General features: G+C 46.7%; 1 protein-coding gene across 2 annotated transcripts; it reads right to left on the reverse strand.

The window, feature by feature from the left end:
• Nucleotides 1-33: 33 nt before the first annotated feature.
• Nucleotides 34-19,340, reverse strand: arhgef5 (Rho guanine nucleotide exchange factor (GEF) 5). 2 transcript variants are annotated; one of them, XM_071396640.1, is made up of 15 exons: nucleotides 18,572-19,340; nucleotides 12,800-17,016; nucleotides 11,324-11,363; nucleotides 8,590-8,639; nucleotides 3,796-4,196; nucleotides 3,466-3,626; nucleotides 3,169-3,321; nucleotides 2,909-3,038; nucleotides 2,685-2,759; nucleotides 2,487-2,576; nucleotides 2,197-2,339; nucleotides 1,896-2,039; nucleotides 1,697-1,767; nucleotides 1,493-1,597; nucleotides 34-1,289 (listed from the first exon to the last, which is right to left on the reverse strand). In XM_071396640.1, the coding sequence occupies exons 2-15, from the start codon at nucleotides 16,992-16,994 to the stop codon at nucleotides 1,147-1,149; spliced, it is 5,901 nt and encodes a 1,966-aa protein (XP_071252741.1). In that variant the 5' UTR covers nucleotides 16,995-17,016; nucleotides 18,572-19,340; the 3' UTR covers nucleotides 34-1,146. The 2 variants fall into 2 exon arrangements, with proteins under 2 accessions (XP_071252741.1, XP_071252742.1); XM_071396641.1 differs by having other exon boundaries at nucleotides 13,586-17,016; nucleotides 18,572-19,330.
• Between the last annotated feature and the right edge of the window lie 230 nt (nucleotides 19,341-19,570).

Here is a 19,570-nt window from a genome sequence, read left to right on the forward strand (position 1 = left end):
TTTGTTATCAAAAACAAAAGTCAGAAAATGAAAAAGTATTTCACATAGGCCATTTATTTCCAAAGCATACTTCTCAGTTTCCTCAACACAGACAGAACAGCTTATTTTGATAATTGCACCTATTTTTAAAAGTCATTTATAAAATCTTTGTAATATACACAAATAATACATTGCCCTGAATATATAGAAACATTTTGTTCAAAGACAAAAACCTCTATTGCAAAACACTGCCATGGTGTATCATACCATGTCTTATTTTTGTTGTTGTATTTTTTACCCCTTTTTCATGATATCCCATTGGTAGTTACAGTCTTGTCCCATCGCTGCAACTCCTGTACGAACTCGGGAGAGGCGAAGGTCGAGAGCCATGTGTCTTCCGAAACTGCTTCTTGACACACTGCTGGCTTAACCCAGAAGCCAGCCACACCAATGTGTCGGAGGAAACACCGCACAATTGGCGACCAAAGTCAGCGTGCATGCGCCCGACCTGCCACAAGGAGGCACTAGAGCGCGATGGGACAAGGACATCCCGGCCAGATAAAACCCTCCCCTAACCCGGAGGACACTGGGCCAATTGTGTGCCGCCTCATGGGTCTCCCGGTCGCGGCCGGCTGCAACACAGCCTGGGATCGAACCCAGGTCTGTCGTGAAGCCTCTAGCACTGCGATGCAGTGTCTTAGACCACTGCGCCACTCGGGAGGCCCCATACCATGTCTTTTTAAAGTCCCCAAGTAAAGTAGTTATGGAGAAACTTCTGTACTTCTCCGGGGCTACAGGTCCTCAATCCACTGATGTTCTTAGATGGCTGATTTCCAAATGATCCTGTAACAGTCCATCGACATTCATTGCCAGGGTTTGATTTACAAGGCTACCCTAGACACTCCCAGGCACCTCCAAACCCCTCCAATCATTTACATAGACACTCCTGTAAGTGTTAAAGGTATTCATGTCAGTCCAGTGCCTATCTCTAAGGCACCCCCTCTAACGCCATTCATCCCCTTGCCATTCATCCCCAATAAGCAGGGTGAGGCCGGGAGGGACAACTCCAGTCTGAAACACTATGTTTCATCCACTGTCCAAATCCATATGTCCCCAGTAACACAGTGACTAGGATTCCCCCAGCGTAGTCAGGCAGTGGTTGGTTTGTCAAACTGCAGCCGTGGCTGTGGTAATTTTTAGAGCGTCCAACAGGTTGCGCTGTCGGACCCTGAGGCTGGCTATGGTTTCCAAGTGGGACTCAGGAGTCCATCCTCTGTGTCTGTCTGACAGCCTGGTCCCCTCCACCCAACCTGAGGAATGACAGATAGAGGGAGAGAGAGAGCGAGAGGGGAAACAGGGAGGGGGAGAGGAAAGAGGAGGGAGAGAAGGGAAAGAGTTTTAACAAAAAGCAACTAAAAAAGCAACACATTTTTAGCACTCAATAACACTGAGGTATGGAGATGTTGTGTATTCCCACAACCAATCAGGAAGTGGGTGGTTCTGTCCTCCTTACCGTCGCTGCTCTGCTGGTGGACGAGAATGACCTCAGCCTTCTCCAGGGACAGCTCATCTGGTTGGTGGGCAACGAAGGCTCGGATGCACTGCATCTGTGTGAAGTCTGTGGGAGAGGGGTCAGAGGTCAAATACAGCATGGTCAAGATGTCCCCATTGTCTGGCCATGCTAGGCTGGATGGCAATATAGCAACTTTCAACCCACCTTGTGCTGTAGAGTAGTCAATAACAGGATGGGGCCTGGAGACAGCTGAGATCCAACGCAGTTTATCACCTCTGAAAGATCACAAGAAAACACACTTTTTACACACAATCACACACACCTGTGGATTAAACTACTCTCATTCTTTGTAACACACACACAGGCACACACCCACACACACACACAACCCTCTCTGTCTTACTGTGTGTCGGTGCTAAGTAGCAGGGCTTTCTTGTTAAGGTGGAGGCGGAAAAGGTTCTTCTCTAGAGAGTGCAGTTTGACCCGACAGTTCTCAGCTCTCAGTTCTGACACTGGAGCATGGTCTATCACCGTGAACCTGCCCCCTCTAGAACGAGGGAGAAGGAGAGGAGAGGAGTAGAGAGTTAATAATGCCCAATGATGAGAACATTGAAAAACTTGTCAATAAAAAGTGATATCAGTCTAGATTTCCTAATGCTTGGTTTGCTTTGGTTGTGTGAGTGTGTTTGTCTGAGGGGACTCACTCTTTGTTCAGCGACAGCAGCAGGTAGTCATTGAAAAGGTGAAGGTAGACACTCCTCTCTGTCTCCTTCAGAGAGAAATCCATAATCTCAGTCACCGGTCCCTCTCTCACCAGCCTACGAGACTGACTGACCAGGGGGAGAGTCTACAACACACACACATAGGTTCAACTCGGTTAAAGCTTGCTGCTGTACTTGTATTGTGACTTGTTATTGTGATCAGTTCAACACTGATATGTTCAAGGGACAGCATGTAAAGCAGGGGATCATGGGAGATGTAGTTTATTACACACCCTGCATTCAAAGTCCACTCTGGCACTGAGAGAGACCAGCGACTCAATGCTCTTCATTTGAGTAATACTGTCATTGCTCTCCTGGATCAACTGAAGGACCGAGGGAGAGAGGGAGAGAAGAGAGATGGTTAACAGTTATCTCTTGGCTATATCATGTAACAGTGCACAACCAGAAGGAGGAGGGGGGGTGTAATATACCCTCTCCAGTAGCTTCATAGCTTTGATGGCCTGGACCTCCTCCTCTGTGCCTTGGGCTGTTCTCTTCACAATGTTCTGAGGCAAAAATACAGAGAAAAATGGGGAGGATGAGCGAGATTGAGAAGGGGAGAGTGAGACCGAGTCGAAGAGAGGATTATAAGGAGTCACATACTTAGATTGTGCACTTAAAACATACACACAGTCACACAAACACACAAACACACCTGCACAAGGAGTTTGATTCGTGTGATCCTCTGGAAGGGGAGGATGAGGAAGGAGCGAAGAGGAAGACGCTGACACACTGGACCGCGTTCCAACTTCTCCACTACCCGCCTGAACCCATGGTTCTCATCCCTGCAGGGCAGACAGAGAGAGAGAAAGAAGGTGCTGTTTGTAAGTCAACGTAAACACGTATAAACGTGCAGTAATACAAAGAGTGTCAGAAAGAGTCTGGCCAGTCAGTGAACCCTGGGGGAGGACTCACATGAGTCTCTGGTAAGTGGCATCCTGATATGATTGGTTGGTGAGGTAGGGCACGTAGACCTTCTTGAAGCGTTGACAGTGGCGAGCGATGATGTCACACACGGTGAAGTGCATCATATCAGATTCTACCCTCTCTTCCAGCTTCGACAGAAAACTACAAGAACAACAAATACAGAGAAGGACTATGAGGTAAACGTTGACAGAAAAAAGATAAAGAGGGGCATAGAGAGGCCCTGTGACATTCAGCCTGTGGGTTTGCTAGTTTGAGGAGCAAACAAATAAGTCCCAGTCCTCTCACCTGTGGCTGATGGCTCGGACATCAGCCAGCCTGGAGAACAGCCAGCTCCTGTCCTGAGTAGTCAACAGCTCCCCGAGCTGCTTAGACTTGACAAAGTGATCCACCACAATATCCAGACTACGACAGTACGACGCTTCTGAAGTTACAACCTCAAACTGCACCTGACAGGAAGAAGAAAGGAAGAGGAGAGGGGGGATTACAGGCACTGTTCCAAATACCCAGAGGACCCATAGATCCAGGCTCAAAAAAATCTACATTAGCTACTAGGCCCCTGGCAAATGTCATCATCGACATCACTGGTTGAAGGGTCAACTGTTTGTTTTTGTTTACCTCCTGCAGGCGTCTCTGGTTGTCAGTCAGCTCCCCAAACTCAGCACTGTTCCTGACCTCAGGGATCTCCTGCCACAAGCTGGGGGACTGGGTGAGGGAGATGGAGAGGCGGGAAGAGGAAGTCCTGGCCGGGGGGGCCTGGGGCGGCTGTGGTACGGGCAGGAACTTGGCACTGGTGCCACTGGAGGTAGAGCCAGAGTGGGACAGAGAGTGGGGGTGGATGACTGGGGGGAGACGGGGTAAGGGCCTGCGGGCCGGAGGGAGCGAGGGGGCCAGGGAGGAGGGTACGGGGGACAGGTGGACAGGGAGCTCCTCGTAGATGGAGAGGGCGTCAGAGCAAGACTGACTGAGGATCTCCCTGTTCTGAGCTGTCTCACTGTACTCCTGGTAGAGCTGGGAATCTGAGAGGGGGTGAGGGAGAGGAGGAAGGGAGGAAAGGAGGGAAAGGAGTAGAGGTGGAGAGGAGGCAAAGAGATGTGACGAGAGAGATGAGTAGAGTAAGAGAGAGAGAAGTTAGACAGGGACAGAATAGGTATAGATGAAAAGGTAGAGGTATAGAGAGACAGAGAAGTGGGTTAGCCAGAGTGTATGGATTGCATTTTACACTTCTTGGAATGCTATGCTGTAGCAGCAACAGTTGGTTTTAATTGGCGTTAAGAGATATGAATACCTGCACAAACCTGACTGTGGCCCTGGAGCGCACGCACGCACGCACGCACACACACACACACACACACACACACACACACACACACACACACACACACACACACACACACACACACACACACACACACACACACACACACACACACACACACACACCCCATTTCATACAATTTCACCATGACTCATAGATCTGCAAACCTGCTGCCATTTTGGTATGTTTAAATGATTGGGTCGGAAAGCAGAACTGAAAATGAAATCCTACAGTTTATAGGTTCCATGGAATAAACCTACAACATGTTTGAGCTGGAAAACAATCTGGGAAAATACAGAAAGGGATCAAGCACACACTGTATACATGAGTAAGCCATTCACAGGAAGAAGTCTGTCTTGGGACTCACAGTACACTGCTATACAGTCATATCTAGTCTCAGATTCAATCTGTCTGTGGACATGTTTGTTTAACAGCACCTTTACTGGCAGATGATATCTGTCTGTGGAAGTATCTTGTTTAACAGCACCCTTACTGGCAGATGATATCTGTCTGTGGAAGTATCTTGTTTAACAGCACCCTTACTGGCAGATGATATCTGTCTGTGGAAGTATCTTGTTTGACAGAACCCTTACTGGCAGATGATATCTGTCTGTGGAAGTATCTTGTTTAACAGCACCCTTACTGGCAGATGATATCTGTCTGTGGAAGTATCTTGTTTAACAGCACCCTTACTGGCAGATGATATCTGTCTGTGGAAGTATCTTGTTTAACAGCACCCTTACTGGCAGATGATATCGGTCTGTGGAAGTATCTTGTTTAACAGTACCCTTACTGGCAGATGATATCTGTCTGTGGAAGTATCTTATTTAACAGCACCCTTACTGGCAGATGATATCTGTCTGTGGAAGTATCTTGTTTAACAGCACCCTTACTGGCAGATGATATCTGTCTGTGGAAGTATCTTGTTTAACAGTACCCTTACTGGCAGATGATATCTGTCTTTGGAAGTATCTTGTTTAACAGCACCCTCACTGGCAGATGATATCTGTCTGTGGAAGTATCTTGTTTAACAGCACCCTTACTGGCAGATGATATCTGTCTGTGGAAGTATCTTGTTTAACAGCACCCTTACTGGCAGATGATATCTGTCTGTGGAAGTATCTTGTTTGACAGAACCCTTACTGGCAGATGATATCTGTCTGTGGAAGTATCTTGTTTAACAGCACCCTTACTGGAAGATGATATCTGTCTGTGGAAGTATCTTGTTTGATTTTACTGACTTTTTCATTTCAAATTACAAGGAGCGTAGTCAACCTAGAATACCTTCACAGATTCCATACCTACATAGCCATAAACACAAGACTAGCTCTCTCTGCTCATTGTAGCATAAAAGGTGCTATTGAACTAACATTATTATCATATTATTACATATAAAATACATTTCAGAGAAGTGGATGTGTGAAAGTGGATGTGAGTGCCTCAGGGATGAAGGAGAGAAAAGAGAGGCAGAGCAGTAGAGGTAGTGCAGTAGAGGTATAGCAGCAGAGACAGAGCAGTAGAGGTAGATCAGTAGAGGTAGAGCAGTAGAGGTAGAGCAGTAGAGGTAGAAAAATAGAGGTAGAGCAGTAGAGGTAGAGCAGTAGAAGTAGAGGTAGAGCAGTAGAGGCAGAGCAGTAGAGGTAGAGCAGTAGAGGCAGAGCAGTAGAGGTAGAGCAGTAGAGGTAGAGCAGTAGAGGCAGAGCAGTAGAGGTAGAAAAATAGAGGTAGAGCAGTAGAGGTAGAGCAGTAGAAGTAGAGGTAGAGCAGTAGAGGTAGATGTAGATCAGTAGAGGTAGAGCAATAGAGGTAGAGCAATATATGGTAGAGCAGTAGAGGTAGAGCAATAGAGGTAGAGCAGTAGAGGTAGAGCAATAGAGGTAGAGCAGTAGAGGTAGAGCAATAGAGATAGAGCAGTAGGGGTAGAGCAATAGAGGTAGAGCAGTAGAGGTAGAGCAGTAGAGGTAGAGCAATAGAGGTAGAACAATAGAGGTAGAGCAATAGAGGTAGAGCAGTAGAGGTAGAGCAGTAGAGGTAGAGCAATAGAGGTAAAGCAATGGAGGTAGAGCAGTAGAGGTAGAGCAGTAGAGGTAGAGCAGTAGAGGCAGAGCAGTAGACGTAGCGCAGTAGAGGTACAGGAGGAGCAGTAGAGGTAGAGCAGTAGACGTAGCGCAGTAGAGGTAGAGGCAGAGCAGTAGAGGTAGAGCAGTAGAGGTAAAGCAGTAGAGGTAGAGCAGTAGACGTAGCGCAGTAGAGGTAGAGGCAGAGCAGTAGAGGTAGAGCAATAGAGGTAGAGCAGTAGAGGTAGAGCAGTAGAGGTAGAGCAGTAGAGGTAGAGGTAGAGCAGTAGAGGTAGATCAGTAGAGGTAGAGCAATAGAGGTAGAGCAATAGAGGTAGAGCAGTAGAGGTAAAGCAATAGAGGTAGAGCAGTAGAGGTAGAGCAATAGCGGTAGAGCAATAGCGGTAGAGCAGTAGAGGTAGAGCAATAGAGGTAGAGCAGTAGAGGTAGAGCAATAGAGGTAGAGCAGTAGAGGTAGAGCAGTAGAGGTAGAGCAGTAGAGCAATAGAGGTAGAGCAATAGAGGTAGAGCAGTAGAGGTAGGGCAGTAGAGGTAGAGCAGTAGAGGTAGAGCAGTAGACGTAGCGCGGTAGAGGAGGAGCAGTAGAGGTAGAGCAGTAGACGTAGCGCAGTAGAGGTAGAGGCAGAGCAGTAGAGGTAGAGCAGTAGAGGTAGAGCAGTAGACGTAGCGCAGTAGAGGTAGAGGCAGAGCAGTAGAGGTAGAGCAGTAGACGTAGCGCAGTAGAGGTAGAGGCAGAGCAGTAGAGGTAGAGCAGTAGAGGTAGAGCAATAGAGGTAGAGCAGTAGAGGTAGAGCAGTAGAGGTAGAGGTAGAGCAGTAGAGGTAGAGCAGTAGAGGTAGAGGTAGAGCAGTAGAGGTAGATCAGTAGAGGTAGAGCAATAGAGGTAGAGCAATAGAGGTAGAGCAGTAGAGGTAGAGCAGTAGAGGTAGAGCAATAGAGGTAGAGCAATAGCGGTAGAGCAGTATAGGTAGAGCAGTAGAGGTAGAGCAATAGAGGTAGAGCAGTAGAGGTAGAGCAATAGAGGTAGAGCAGTAGAGGTAGAGCAATAGAGGCAGAGCAGTAGAGGTAGAGCAGTAGACGTAGCGCAGTAGAGGTAGAGGTAGAGCAGTAGAGGTAGAGCAGTAGAGGTAGATCAGTAGAGGTAGATCAGTAGAGGTAGTGCAGTAGAGGTAGAGCAGTAGAGGTAGAGCAATAGAGGTAGAGCAATAGCGGTAGAGCAATAGAGGTAGAGCAGTAGAGGTAGAGCAGTAGAGTTAGAGCAATAGCGGTAGAGCAGTAGAGGTAGAGCAGTAGACGTAGCGCAGTAGAGGTAGAGGTAGAGCAGTAGAGGTAGAGCAGTAGAGGTAGAGCAGTAGAGGTAGAGCAGTAGAGGTAGAGCAGTAGAGGTAGAGCAATAGAGGTAGAGCAATAGCGGTAGAGCAATAGAGGTAGAGCAATAGAGGTAGAGCAGTAGAGGTAGAGCAGTAGAGTTAGAGCAATAGCGGTAGAGCAGTAGAGGTAGAGCAGTATAGGTAGAGCAGTAGAGGTAGAGCAATAGAGGTAGAGCAGTAGAGGTAGAGCAATAGAGGTAGAGCAATAGAGGTAGAGCAGTAGAGGTAGAGCAGTAGAGGTAGAGCAGTAGAGTTAGAGCAATAGCGGTAGAGCAGTAGAGCAATAGAGGTAGAGCAGTAGAGGTAGAGCAATAGAGGTAAAGCAGTAGAGGTAGAGCAGTAGAGGTAGAGCAGTAGAGGTAGAGCAGTAGAGGCAGAGCAGTAGACGTAGCGCAGTAGAGGTAGAGGAGGAGCAGTAGAGGTAGAGCAGTAGACGTAGCGCAGTAGAGGTAGAGGCAGAGCAGTAGAGGCAGAGCAGTAGAGGTAGAGCAGTAGAGGTAGAGCAGTAGACGTAGCGCAGTAGAGGTAGAGGCAGAGCAGTAGAGGTAGAGCAGTAGACGTAGCGCAGTAGAGGTAGAGGCAGAGCAGTAGAGGTAGAGCAGTAGAGGTAGAGGTAGAGCAGTAGAGGTAGAGCAGAGATACTCACTGTAAAATTTGGAGTTCCTCCTATCCATTCTGATGGTATCCGTGACATTCCTGGACAGAGGGAGAGACAGGAGTCAGGAGAGGGAATCGTTCACACTTCATCTACAGAAGTAGTGTGGTATATTTTGTGACGACCCTCCCACTCTGTCTGCCGTATTCTTTCTCTTTGCTCTTGTTTTCCTTATTAGGATGTCGGCGGGCGGAGCTGAGAGGGTCGTCAGCGACGTGGGACAGAACTGGGCCCGGGTGTGTCCCGGGATAAATACACCTCTTCCCCATTCATTGAGGAGACTCTCTCCATGCAGACACACGGTTAGATTTTGGTTGTGGACGGTTTGTTTTGGCACCTTTCAACACCCCTCATTATCACATTTATGCACGCAACCACTCACTTACACTACTGATTACTGACTACACACACCATTGTTAATTGTAATTATGTTACCTCAGTTAATAAATATATTTTTGTTATTCCTAATTTCCACGTTGTCTCCTTTTTGTTACGGACTTTGAGCTGGTTTGTGACAAGTGGGTGCTCGTCCGGGATCTGGAAGGTATTGTGTTTGGGAGAAAACGTGGAGTTCATGTTTGAAAACTCTGTAGGGGCTTTGTTTGCATCTTTTGATTACAGCTTTTGAGTTGTAATGTTTGGTGCCCAGTATTGGTTGCCTTTGTTTGTTTGGTAAACTTGCCACTGCGGTGGATAGTTGGTTGTGTGCTGCATTGGAGAGAGTACTTTGGTTAGTTTCCAGGCCCCTGCCCAGGCTGGAGACTCTTGCTCTACTTGCTGTTGGGACATCGGTCCGAGGAGGTGAGTACAGTCGGCTGTGTACCTCAGTGGGAGATTTGGGTAGGGTAGTGACACTTACTACCCGGAGCTATAGCCTTTTTTCTCCACCTGTTAGGCTTAGTGACGTGTTTCACTTTGGAATACGTTGGGCATGGTTATTTTGTTTGTTATTTGTGTCAGTCTGTGGACTGAGCACTTGTCTCGGGGGCACACTCGTGGCTTGGGGGAATCTGCCAGTGTGCTGGGTGTTTAATTATAAAAATAAATGTTATTGTTATTTTGTCCTTGCCAGCGGGCTAGAGTGCATAGTTACCCGCATGAATACTAGGGTTGAGTTATTGTAGGTTTTGGGGAAGCACCATATATATCTCATCTCTCTTCTGTGGTGCCCAGTGTGATTGTCATTTCTCTTCTTGTGGTCCGGTCTGGTGTGCTCAGCAGAGGGGAAGAGCGAGATTTTTTATTTACTTGTGACTATGGCGTCTAATGTAGACGAGTTCATTCGCTTTCCATCAGAGGAACTGTTATAATTATGTACTAAAGAACAGCTATTGAAGATTGGTGAACACTACAAGGTTGAAATTAGTGATAAACGTCTAAAAATCTGTTAGGTTGATATTGAAGGCCAATCTGATGGAGAGTGGTATTCTTGAAGTTAACACTGAGGCTCCTCTGCTGAGGACTCACCGTCTCCCCGGTTCGTTTCAATGGCCGCTCCATCTGCTAGCCCTAGTAGTCTTCTTTTTGAACAGCAGAAAGAATTGCTTCTGTTACAGCTAGTATGATCGGGTAAAGTATGAAAAGGAATTGGAATTTTAAAAGGATTTGGAGAGTGCTAAAATCAAGCTGCAACAAGAGCGGCTAGAGTTGGTTAGGGAAGGAAAGCTCTCAGGGGAGTTTGCTCTGGGAAGGTGACCCATATTTACCCAGGGGTCGCTCCTCTTTCGGTCGTGCCCCGGACACATTTGGTCTTGTTAGAAACTTACGGTTGTAGCCAAAATTGAATGAGAAGGAGCCTGAGACGGTCTTTTCCTTGGAGCTTGTTGCTGACGCGCTCTCTCGTGCTCCTTGTTCCTGAATGTCTGCGTGACCGACCATTGTTTATTTTGTTTGGTATTGTCCTGTTCTGTCGCTCCTGTCTGTTCTCTTCTGGTCTCGTTTTCTTCTTACCTCTTAAAGGTTGCTTCCTGTGCACAAAGGTTGTTGAGGTCTGGGGAGGATGAGGTTGGCTGGGGCAGATGGAAGTGTGAACAAGTACCCCCATGTATTTGGGACGCAGCCTGGGTCAATTTGGGATGCAGGCTGGGTCAATTTGTATGTGTGACTGGTATGGTGTTCCGGGGTCCTTGTTGGTCCCCGGGGGGGTGACGACCCTCCCACTCTGACGTATTCTTTCTCTTTGCTCTTGTTTTCCTTATTAGGATGTCGGCGGGCGGAGCTGGGAGGGTTTTCAGCGACACACCTGGGCCCGGGAGTGGTCCCGGGATAAATACACCTCTTCCCCGTTCATTGAGGAGACTCTCTCCATGCAGACACACTGTTACATTTTGGTTGTGGCATTTTTGTGGCCGTTTTGTTTTTTTGCTTTGGCACCTTTCAACACCACTCATTATCACATTTATGCACGCAACCACTCACTTACACTACTGATTACACATACCATTGTTAATTGTATTTACGTTACCTCAGTTAATAAATATATTTTTGTTATCTCTAATCTTCACGTTGTCTCCCTTTTTGTTACAGACTTTGAGCCAGTTCGTGACAATTTTAACTCGGGCACTACCTAACACAGCCTAGTGTTAGGGTTAAATGGCAGGCAACAAATCTAACTGTACTCTATACATAAAATAAAATATGACCATGTAATGAAACTGTCACTGTGGTAGCCCAGTGCACTAACATGACATATGCCCCCTCCCTCCCCCTGCTATCTTCTACTCACCTCAGGTCCACGTCTCCCCAGTTGACGCTCACCTCCTCATCTGGAAGCAGAACATATTGGTTCCAGTGTAGTCCAGAGAGATAGAGCAACATAACCCAATAATGTAATATGCTGTGGCTGAGAACAGCTCAGCCCAATATGGCCTACAGAACAGGCAGAACTTTTTTGGGTTGGGTTGTTTGCAAAACTCCCCTGGCTGTGCTCTAAACTGAACTGAAGACAGAGCTGGGATAGAATGGATAGAAGAGTCATGGAGGAGGAATGAGTTCTGGTTCCAGACAGTCTAACCCTGCCTATTTATTGCGAGATTCTGGGATTGCCACACTGTCCCCACCTACACTGTCCTCCTCCCTTTCCCCCGCCCCCTTCCCCCATTTCAGTGACTCAGCTGATGGCAGTTTCTTGTAAGTCTCCGCATAAAATCACTTCAATGAACTGATGATGAAATTCACACCAAGATTATAAGGAAATTTAAACAGCAGAACAAAAGTCCACAGTTGTAAGGTTGGGTTAGTTAGCATCAGAGGTTGGATCTCATTAAGATTTTTGTGAGATCCCACATGAAAAAATACTAGTTTACTATAGAATATTACAATACTTACTATAGAATGTTGTAGTATACTGTAGAATACTATGGTAAATACTACAGTAATGTCCACAAAAACACTAGTCAGCAAAAACACTCCAGTAAATACTACAGCATATTACAATTCGCAAAAACCCTACATTAATTACTTTTGTATATACTACAGTTCTTTTACTACAGTATTTATACTATAGTTAATTGTAAATACTACAGTATACTACAGTAAATATTCCAGTATTCTGCAAAAACACTACAGTAAAGTCTGCAAAAACCCTACAGTGAATACTTAAGCAAAAAGGCCCAATGGGGTGTGGTATATGGCTAATATACCATAGCTAAGGGCTGTTCTTATGCAGGACGCATCGAGGAGTGCCTGGATACAGCCCTTAGCCGTGGTATATTGGCCATATACCACAAACCCCTGAGGTACCTTATTGCTATTATAAACTGGTTACCAACGTAAATAGAACAGTAAAAAGTAATTTTTTGTCATACCAGTGTTAGATAGTCTGGTATACCACGTCTTTCAGACAATCCGCATTCAGAGCTCGAACTACCTGGTTTATAATATAGTATTTATACCATAGTATACTACAGTATTTTTTCATGTGAGTATCAATAACTAAGAATGAACATTTGTATAACTGTCTTCAAATTAAAAAGGTTGAACTCTTCTGTCTGGCGTTCTAAAAGGTTTGGTTAGGTTGACATGATTGAGATGATCATGAAATGAGTTGAGTATTAAGATCATAATTAGGATATTCTAATGTTAATCTGTGTTAGGAGTTGAGTATTAAGATCATAATTAGGATATTCTAATGTTAATCTGTGTTAGGTGTTGAGCTGCTTTTCTCTTGATGTATTCCTCCTTCTCTTTCTGTCTGTCTCACCTGACGCCTGGAATATTCTTGTTCTGCGATCCCTCGCATCTTCTCTTCCTTCTTCTTCCTCGTTTCTTCTTTCTGTTGTCTTGTGGAACCCCCGCCTCCAAAACCGAACATCGGTGCCCAAATCTTGGAAACTACAAGTGCTCTTCACCCCCCCTCCTCCTGTTTTTTTACTCTCTTCCTTGCCCTCCCTCATCCTCTCTTCTTCCCCTCCTACCCTCTTCTCCTCCTCCCTTTCCACTTTCCTCTCCTCAGTCGCCTCTCCCACTTTCCCCCTGTCCTCGGTCCCATCTTCTATCCTCCTTTCCTGCTTCCCCTCTACCACACTATTCTCTTCCCCCTCTCCCACAGTCCTCTCTTTCTCCCCTTCTTCCTCCGTCTTTTCCTCTATGGGGGTGATAGGTTGTTCTGAATCAGGGTTGTATATAAGGCTGGGGCAGCTGGTTGGTTTGTACAGGGTGTTGCTCACAGAGAGAAACAGATCTTCCTCTTTCTGGGCATTCACTTCTTTCTCTGCATCCAGTATATGAACCTCGTCCCCAACTTCAACCCCTTTCTCTATCTCACCCTCAACCTCTGTCACCATCTCTACCTGGATATGTATATGACTGTCTGTTTGTCTGACCGTACACACATTGTTACCCTCCACCTCCTCTCCCTGTCTGTCTGTAGGTGTGTCACCATGAGTATTGTATAGGGTCAGGGCAGCATGCATGTCTATGGGTTTGCCATCACCAAGCATAGCTGTGAAAGCCTCAGCATGCATGTCTGTTAGTTTCTCCCCTGTACCTCTCTCATCCTCCACTTTCCCTGGCTCTGCCTCCCGTTCAGCCAGCCTCGCCTCCACCGACTTCCTCCCACGCTTCGTCCTCTTCTGAACCGTGGCGTAGACGGTTGAGGCTCCTCCCCCCTCTAGCGTCTCATCCTTTTCTTCCTCTAGCTCCTCTTCTACCCTCTCGGTCCCTCTCGCAGTCTGGCTGACCTCTTGACCTCCCTGTGACTCTGGCTGGGGGTTGCCACGGGCGTGTTCCTCCGAACTGCCAAGGATCTCGCTCAATAGGTTCTTGGCCCACTTCATGTGTGAGGCCTGGGAGTGGCGCTTGACCTCCTCTTCTGTGCTCCAGGCTCCCCTTATACAGATTTGGATGGCCACAGCTTCCTCTGGGCTCATCACTCCAGGGTTATTCTGGTCAGAGGTGGCTTGGTCAACTACAGGGATCCCATGGTGGTGGTACTCTCCACTGGTATGTGAAGATGGACCTATCTCTGGTTCTGTCCTCCTACTGTCTGTTGGGTCCCTCTCTCTTGTTTCTGTGTACTCTTTATGTCTTTCTCTCCACTCTTTGAGGAGATTTTCGGTCTCAGAGTTTCTCCGCTCTATCTCAGCGTATGGGTTCTCCTCCATGACCTTCAGTCGTTCTCCGCTCTCTCGTTCTAGGGTGGTGTGACTGACGTCCACTATGGAGCTCTCTTCTGTGTCTGTTCTCTCCCCCTTTGGCACGTGGGTTTCATCCCTCACTATTTTTCTCTCATCCTCTGCCCCTTGGTCTCCATCTCTGGAAGGGTTCTCATGAGGGAGGTGTGTGATGTCACCACTGTCCCTATGACCATATCCAGGATTTTGATTGGTCCGCTCTGATTCCATGTCACCCAGGACTGCTGTCTGATTGGGTTTTGACCTGGACAGTGTTTGTCCAATCACACAGAATACATAGGTGGGTTGCTTCTTCCCCTTTCCGTCATTCACCTCTCCCTCCAATGCATCATCTTTTTGCTCTGTCTGCTCTTCTGTTCTTTCTCTCTCTCTTTCATGTCTTCTCCTTCCACCTCTCTCCATCTCTCCCTCGCTCCCCTGAAAGCTAACAGGTTGCCTGGTAACATGATTAGTGAACCCAACCTCCAAGAATTCTTTGCAGTCCTCAAACTCCTCTTCTCCACCACTGCACACAGTGATAAAGCCGTCCTCAGAGGAAGGGATTATATCTCTCTGTCCTTCCCACTCTACATATCTATCACTTTCTTCTTCCTCCTCTCTGTCAACCTCTGTGTTATCTGTCACATTCTCTATCTCCGTCTCCCTGTCCCTCTGCCAGAGTTCCTCTCTCTCTCCATCGCTGTAAGTCTGGTGTTCCTCTCCTCTGCTATAACTCCTCCAGGCTTCTGTCTCATCATCTTCATCTACATTTAACCCTCTCTCCAAATACCTCTCCCTCCCTCCCTCCCTCTCAGTTTCTCTCTCTTCGTCTATGGACATTCTTTGTTCCACCGACCTATCCTCTTGTCCTTCTCCCTCTGTCTTCCTCTCTTTTTCTCTGCCTGTCCTTTGTTCCACGGGTCTGTCCTCTTCTTCACTTCTATCTCTCCATCTGTTAGTGTGCCTATCTCTTTCTCGCTCTCTAACCTCATCCTCTAAAGAGGATTCTTTGTTATATCTGACCTTCTGTGGTTCTAACCACATCCTCCGCTGCTCAGGGCGCTTTGGTATCGTCTCCTCCTCTCCTTCTCTCCCCCTCACTCTATCTGGTCTCTCTCTTTCACTACACTCTCTCTGCCCCCTGTCCACATCCTTCTCTCCCTCTGACTCCTTCTCTTCATTACTTTCTCTTCCTCTTCTCCATTTTCTTTCCCTCTCTGTGTCACTGCTCCATTCTCCGCTGCTCTGGGCTCGTGGTGGCACCCTTGGGGCTGTCTCACTCGGCGATCGGCTAGCTCCGTCTGCTCCTCCCTCCCTTTTGGGATCTGTCTCTCTGTCCCTCTTCTCCCTGCACCTCCTCTCTTCATCCTTCCCCTTGGAATATCTCTCCCTCTCTCTGAATCTCTCTCCGTCCATCCGCTTCCCTCTCTCTCCTGTTACATTGGGCTGTGTTTTCTCCCCATCTTTCTCCGGATCCCTCCTTTCCCTTGGTCCGTTCTCTTGCCTGCCCCCTTCTCTCACCCCATCCCTCTCTCTCTCCACTTCCCTCGCTTTTCTCCTGTTCCTCTCTCTGTATCTGTCCATGTCCCTCTCTCCATCAATGTCCCTGCCCCCGTCCCTCACTCTCTGTCTATAAGCATCTTTCCTTCCATCCCTCTCTCTGTACATCTCCCCCCCTCTCCATTTCTGTCTATCTTTCTCTTTCTCTCTCACTCTATCCCATGATGCGTTCCCCTCAGTGTCCCCCTCACTTTTACTGTGCAGATGTTTCAGTTCTCTTCTGTTGTCATCTCTCACTCTCTCTTTCCACTTCTCTCCACCACTGTCTCCCTCACTCCTGGTGTCCCTCTGTCCCTCTGTATTTCCTTCCCTCCTTCCATCCCTGCCCTCTCTATCCGAATAGTTCTGTGAATCTCCTTCTTTTCCTCTAACTTCCCTTTCTCCCTGCCAGAGTTTTGGCCTCTCTCGCTCTCCATCCATATACCTTTCTCTTTTGCTCCATAGGTCATTGCCCTTTGAGTCCCTCTCTCTTCTCCTCTCTCTGAAATCTGGCTCCGCTTCCCTCGCTCTCTCCCTCCGTCTCAATGTCTTATCCTCCATGGGCCTCCCTCCATTTTTCTCCCCGTCCTCCTGTGCCCTGATTCTCTCCCTCTCCCTCTCTCTGTACCTTTGGAAGTCCCTCTCTGCATCTCGATACCGCTGTATCTTTGCTGCTGTCTCTCGTTCTCTCTCCCAGTCGTTCATCTCTGTTCCCTTCTGTCTCTCCAATTGTCTCGTTCCTTCTTTCCCCACATCTTCCTCCACAAATGCACTCATTCTTCTGTCTCTCTCTTTGCTATGTTTTATAATTGTAGGAAACGTGTCTCCTTTCTTTCTCTCATTTTCTCTGTCTCTGTCGTTCCTGATCTCCAGATTTGAAGTAGGTCTTCCATTGGCATGTTTCTCTCCCGCTCTCCCCCTTTCTCTCTCTCTCCATTCCCTTTCCTCCTCCCTCCTTCTGGATATGGGGGAACAGTCCTTCTCTCTGTTCCTCTCTCTTGGTCCGGGTTCCATCTCTTTTCTTCTATTTCTTGTCTTCTCCTTAAATCTCTCCATTTCTCTTTCTCTCCTCCATTCCTCCTCTCGGATCCTCTCCCTCTCTCTGTTTGTCCGGGCCATAGTTCCAGGTCTGGGACTTGTTTCACGGCAGATCTGGCTGATTGGCTGAGGGTTCAAGTAGGAAGCGCTTTGATTGGATGGATCAAATGTGTCAAAGGGAGTCAGACTGGGGCGTTTGGTCCCCATGGTAACATACTTTTTTCAGAACCTGAAAGATGGTAATATTCTCTCATTAACTTATAATTCATCACAATCTGGACATTCTGCAAGGATACTGCCACAACCAATAGAATCACTTGAAGTAGCAACACTTTCAATCACGAAATGGAGATAAAATAATATTGAGATCAATGAAAATGGAAGGTTAACAACAGCATTACATGCTGACCAGACCGGACACGTCGCGTGCGCGAGCGGCGCAAAATACATTTAGAAATCCATGTTATTCAATTATTGCACCCACACTGCTCGCGCTCGCAAACGAGCGTCTGCGATGCCAAGGGCTAAAATACAACTCCTTTCTATTTCTGATGCAGATCGGGCTGAAAGTCCTGCCTCTCCCATCTCCTCATTGGTTTATAGAAGCAGGTACCCACGTGCCATCTCCTCATTGGTTATACCCACGTGGGTGATTGAAAGACTAACTGTTTTGCCGGTTGTCGTGGTAATACTATGAAAGTGTAGATGGATCACCATATAAGTTCAAAGATGAAAAAAGCCTGGAAGGAGGAGAGATGACTAGAAACGATTCGGTTGGCCATTTTATGTGTGGATTAATTGTCGGATTAGAGGACCTTGTGCATTTCAGGTAAAATAACAACTCAATGTTTATATCCCAGGACAAATTAGCTAGCAACCGCAAGCTAGCTAAATAGGACAAATTAGCTAGCAAGTGTAAGCTAATTAGCTAAATTGCCATACATGTTTAATGCTTTTCGACCTGTCCCCAAATTAATGTCATTGGTTCAGAGTTTGTTTTGATATTTTTACCTACGTGTCGTGATTGCGTTTGGTGTAGGGGGACAAAATAAATGTATGCACGATGGCGCACGCGCGCTGCCGGTTTGGGTTCCGTGTTAGGCCTATTGTGGCCCCTGAACACTGAAGCTGAATAGTGGCCTAGTGTCTTTACCAGCCCTGACCAATGCTTCACTATTCATTAATTCAAATTGGAAGTTTAAAAAAAAATGTCATTACAAAAAGGTGAAAATACTGTAACTATAATACAACACAAGTCCAATGTGTTATAACTGTGGGTGTTATGATGATAAGAATCACAGGCAACAATGTGTTTATGCGATCAGTTTGAGACCACAGCATCACAACCTTTAGTCAGACAACACTTAATAGCCAACTCACAATAGCCAACCCTGTAATTCAATACACTTGAACTCAATGGGTTCTACTGCTAACTGCTTGAGTTAATTTAAAGGGAAAATCTACTCAAAAACTATATTTTCCCTTAAGCTTGGAGCGCCAAGTATCTATACAACAACAGAGCCAACAGCAAAGTGTTGTAGATAAGGACAGTTACAGCCCCGCAGATTATGTGACACCTGGGAACACTGATTTATTGAACGCAGCACAGTCCACATAACATCGCTCAACACACCAACTAACCCTAAAACAGGACTCACTTACACACAATGAAAACAAATGTAACACATAAACCACTAGACAAATTAGCCACGAATCAATTTTAGAACTGTAGAATGACTGGTAAATCAGTAGAGAAACACAGTAAAGAGATCTGAGGGACTCACCTGAGTTTAGTACGCTAGAGATGTCCAGTCTCCCTCCTCTCTGCAGCTCTCAGTTAGTTCAGTAGTGTGAACCAACAAGGATTGCACAACACAAGCAATCCTTCCTCTCCAGATCTGCTGGGGGGGGGGGGTGAGTTCTATTTCAACTTTAATCCAATCCTGACCCTCTGTCTCTCTCAGCATCAGTTTTCTTCTCAATCTGTCTGTCAGCCTCTCCCCTCTGCTCTTCTCTCTCTCTCTCTCTCCTTCTCTCTTGCTGTTTCACCCCTCCTCTTCCCTCCTTCCTTGCTCAAATTCCCAAACAAGTCTGAACAGATTGACACTTATCTTCCCCTCCTCTTTTTCTCTCTGTCTTGTCTTCACAGCCGCTGTTAATGAACAGAAGAATCTGGACAAACTAAACAAAAGCCCACAGACTTTATCCCACAAATCAATCTGTTCTCCTTCCTCCAACACTGACGTGATCAGTTACTGTTGATCCCGAGATGAAGCTCGCTGACTCACTATCTCTCTCTCTCCTGCTCCATTCCTCTCTCACCAAATACAGGAAGTACACCTCCTGGGTGACTCTCCCTTGTCTGTGATTGGTTGATGCAGGATAGCCGGGTGTGTCTGCATAGCACACTTAAGGTAGGTAAGGGTTGTAGATTCTAGAATCAAGGAAGGGGGAGGGGAGGCAAAGAGGAGTGAGAACACACTCACACTGCGACTCAGCAAACAAACCACCAACACAGCCCACAGCAGGCTTATAAAAACGTCCCTAACATTCCCTGGAGAAGTAGGTAAGTGGGAAAGAACTCCAAGTTCCACAGAAAAGGAAAGCTAGTTCTTCAGATCACAGTAACAGGATTGGGCAATGACAGAAAAGGAAGAGGGACTTATATACACTGCTCAAAAAAATTAAGGGAACACTAAAATAACACATCCTAGATCTGAATGAATGAACTATTCTTATGAAATACTTTTTTCTTTACATAGTTGAATGTGCTGACAACAAAA

This window comes from Salvelinus alpinus, chromosome 4 (genome assembly GCF_045679555.1).
Source record: "Salvelinus alpinus chromosome 4, SLU_Salpinus.1, whole genome shotgun sequence".
Classification (NCBI taxonomy): Eukaryota; Metazoa; Chordata; class Actinopteri; order Salmoniformes; family Salmonidae; genus Salvelinus; species Salvelinus alpinus.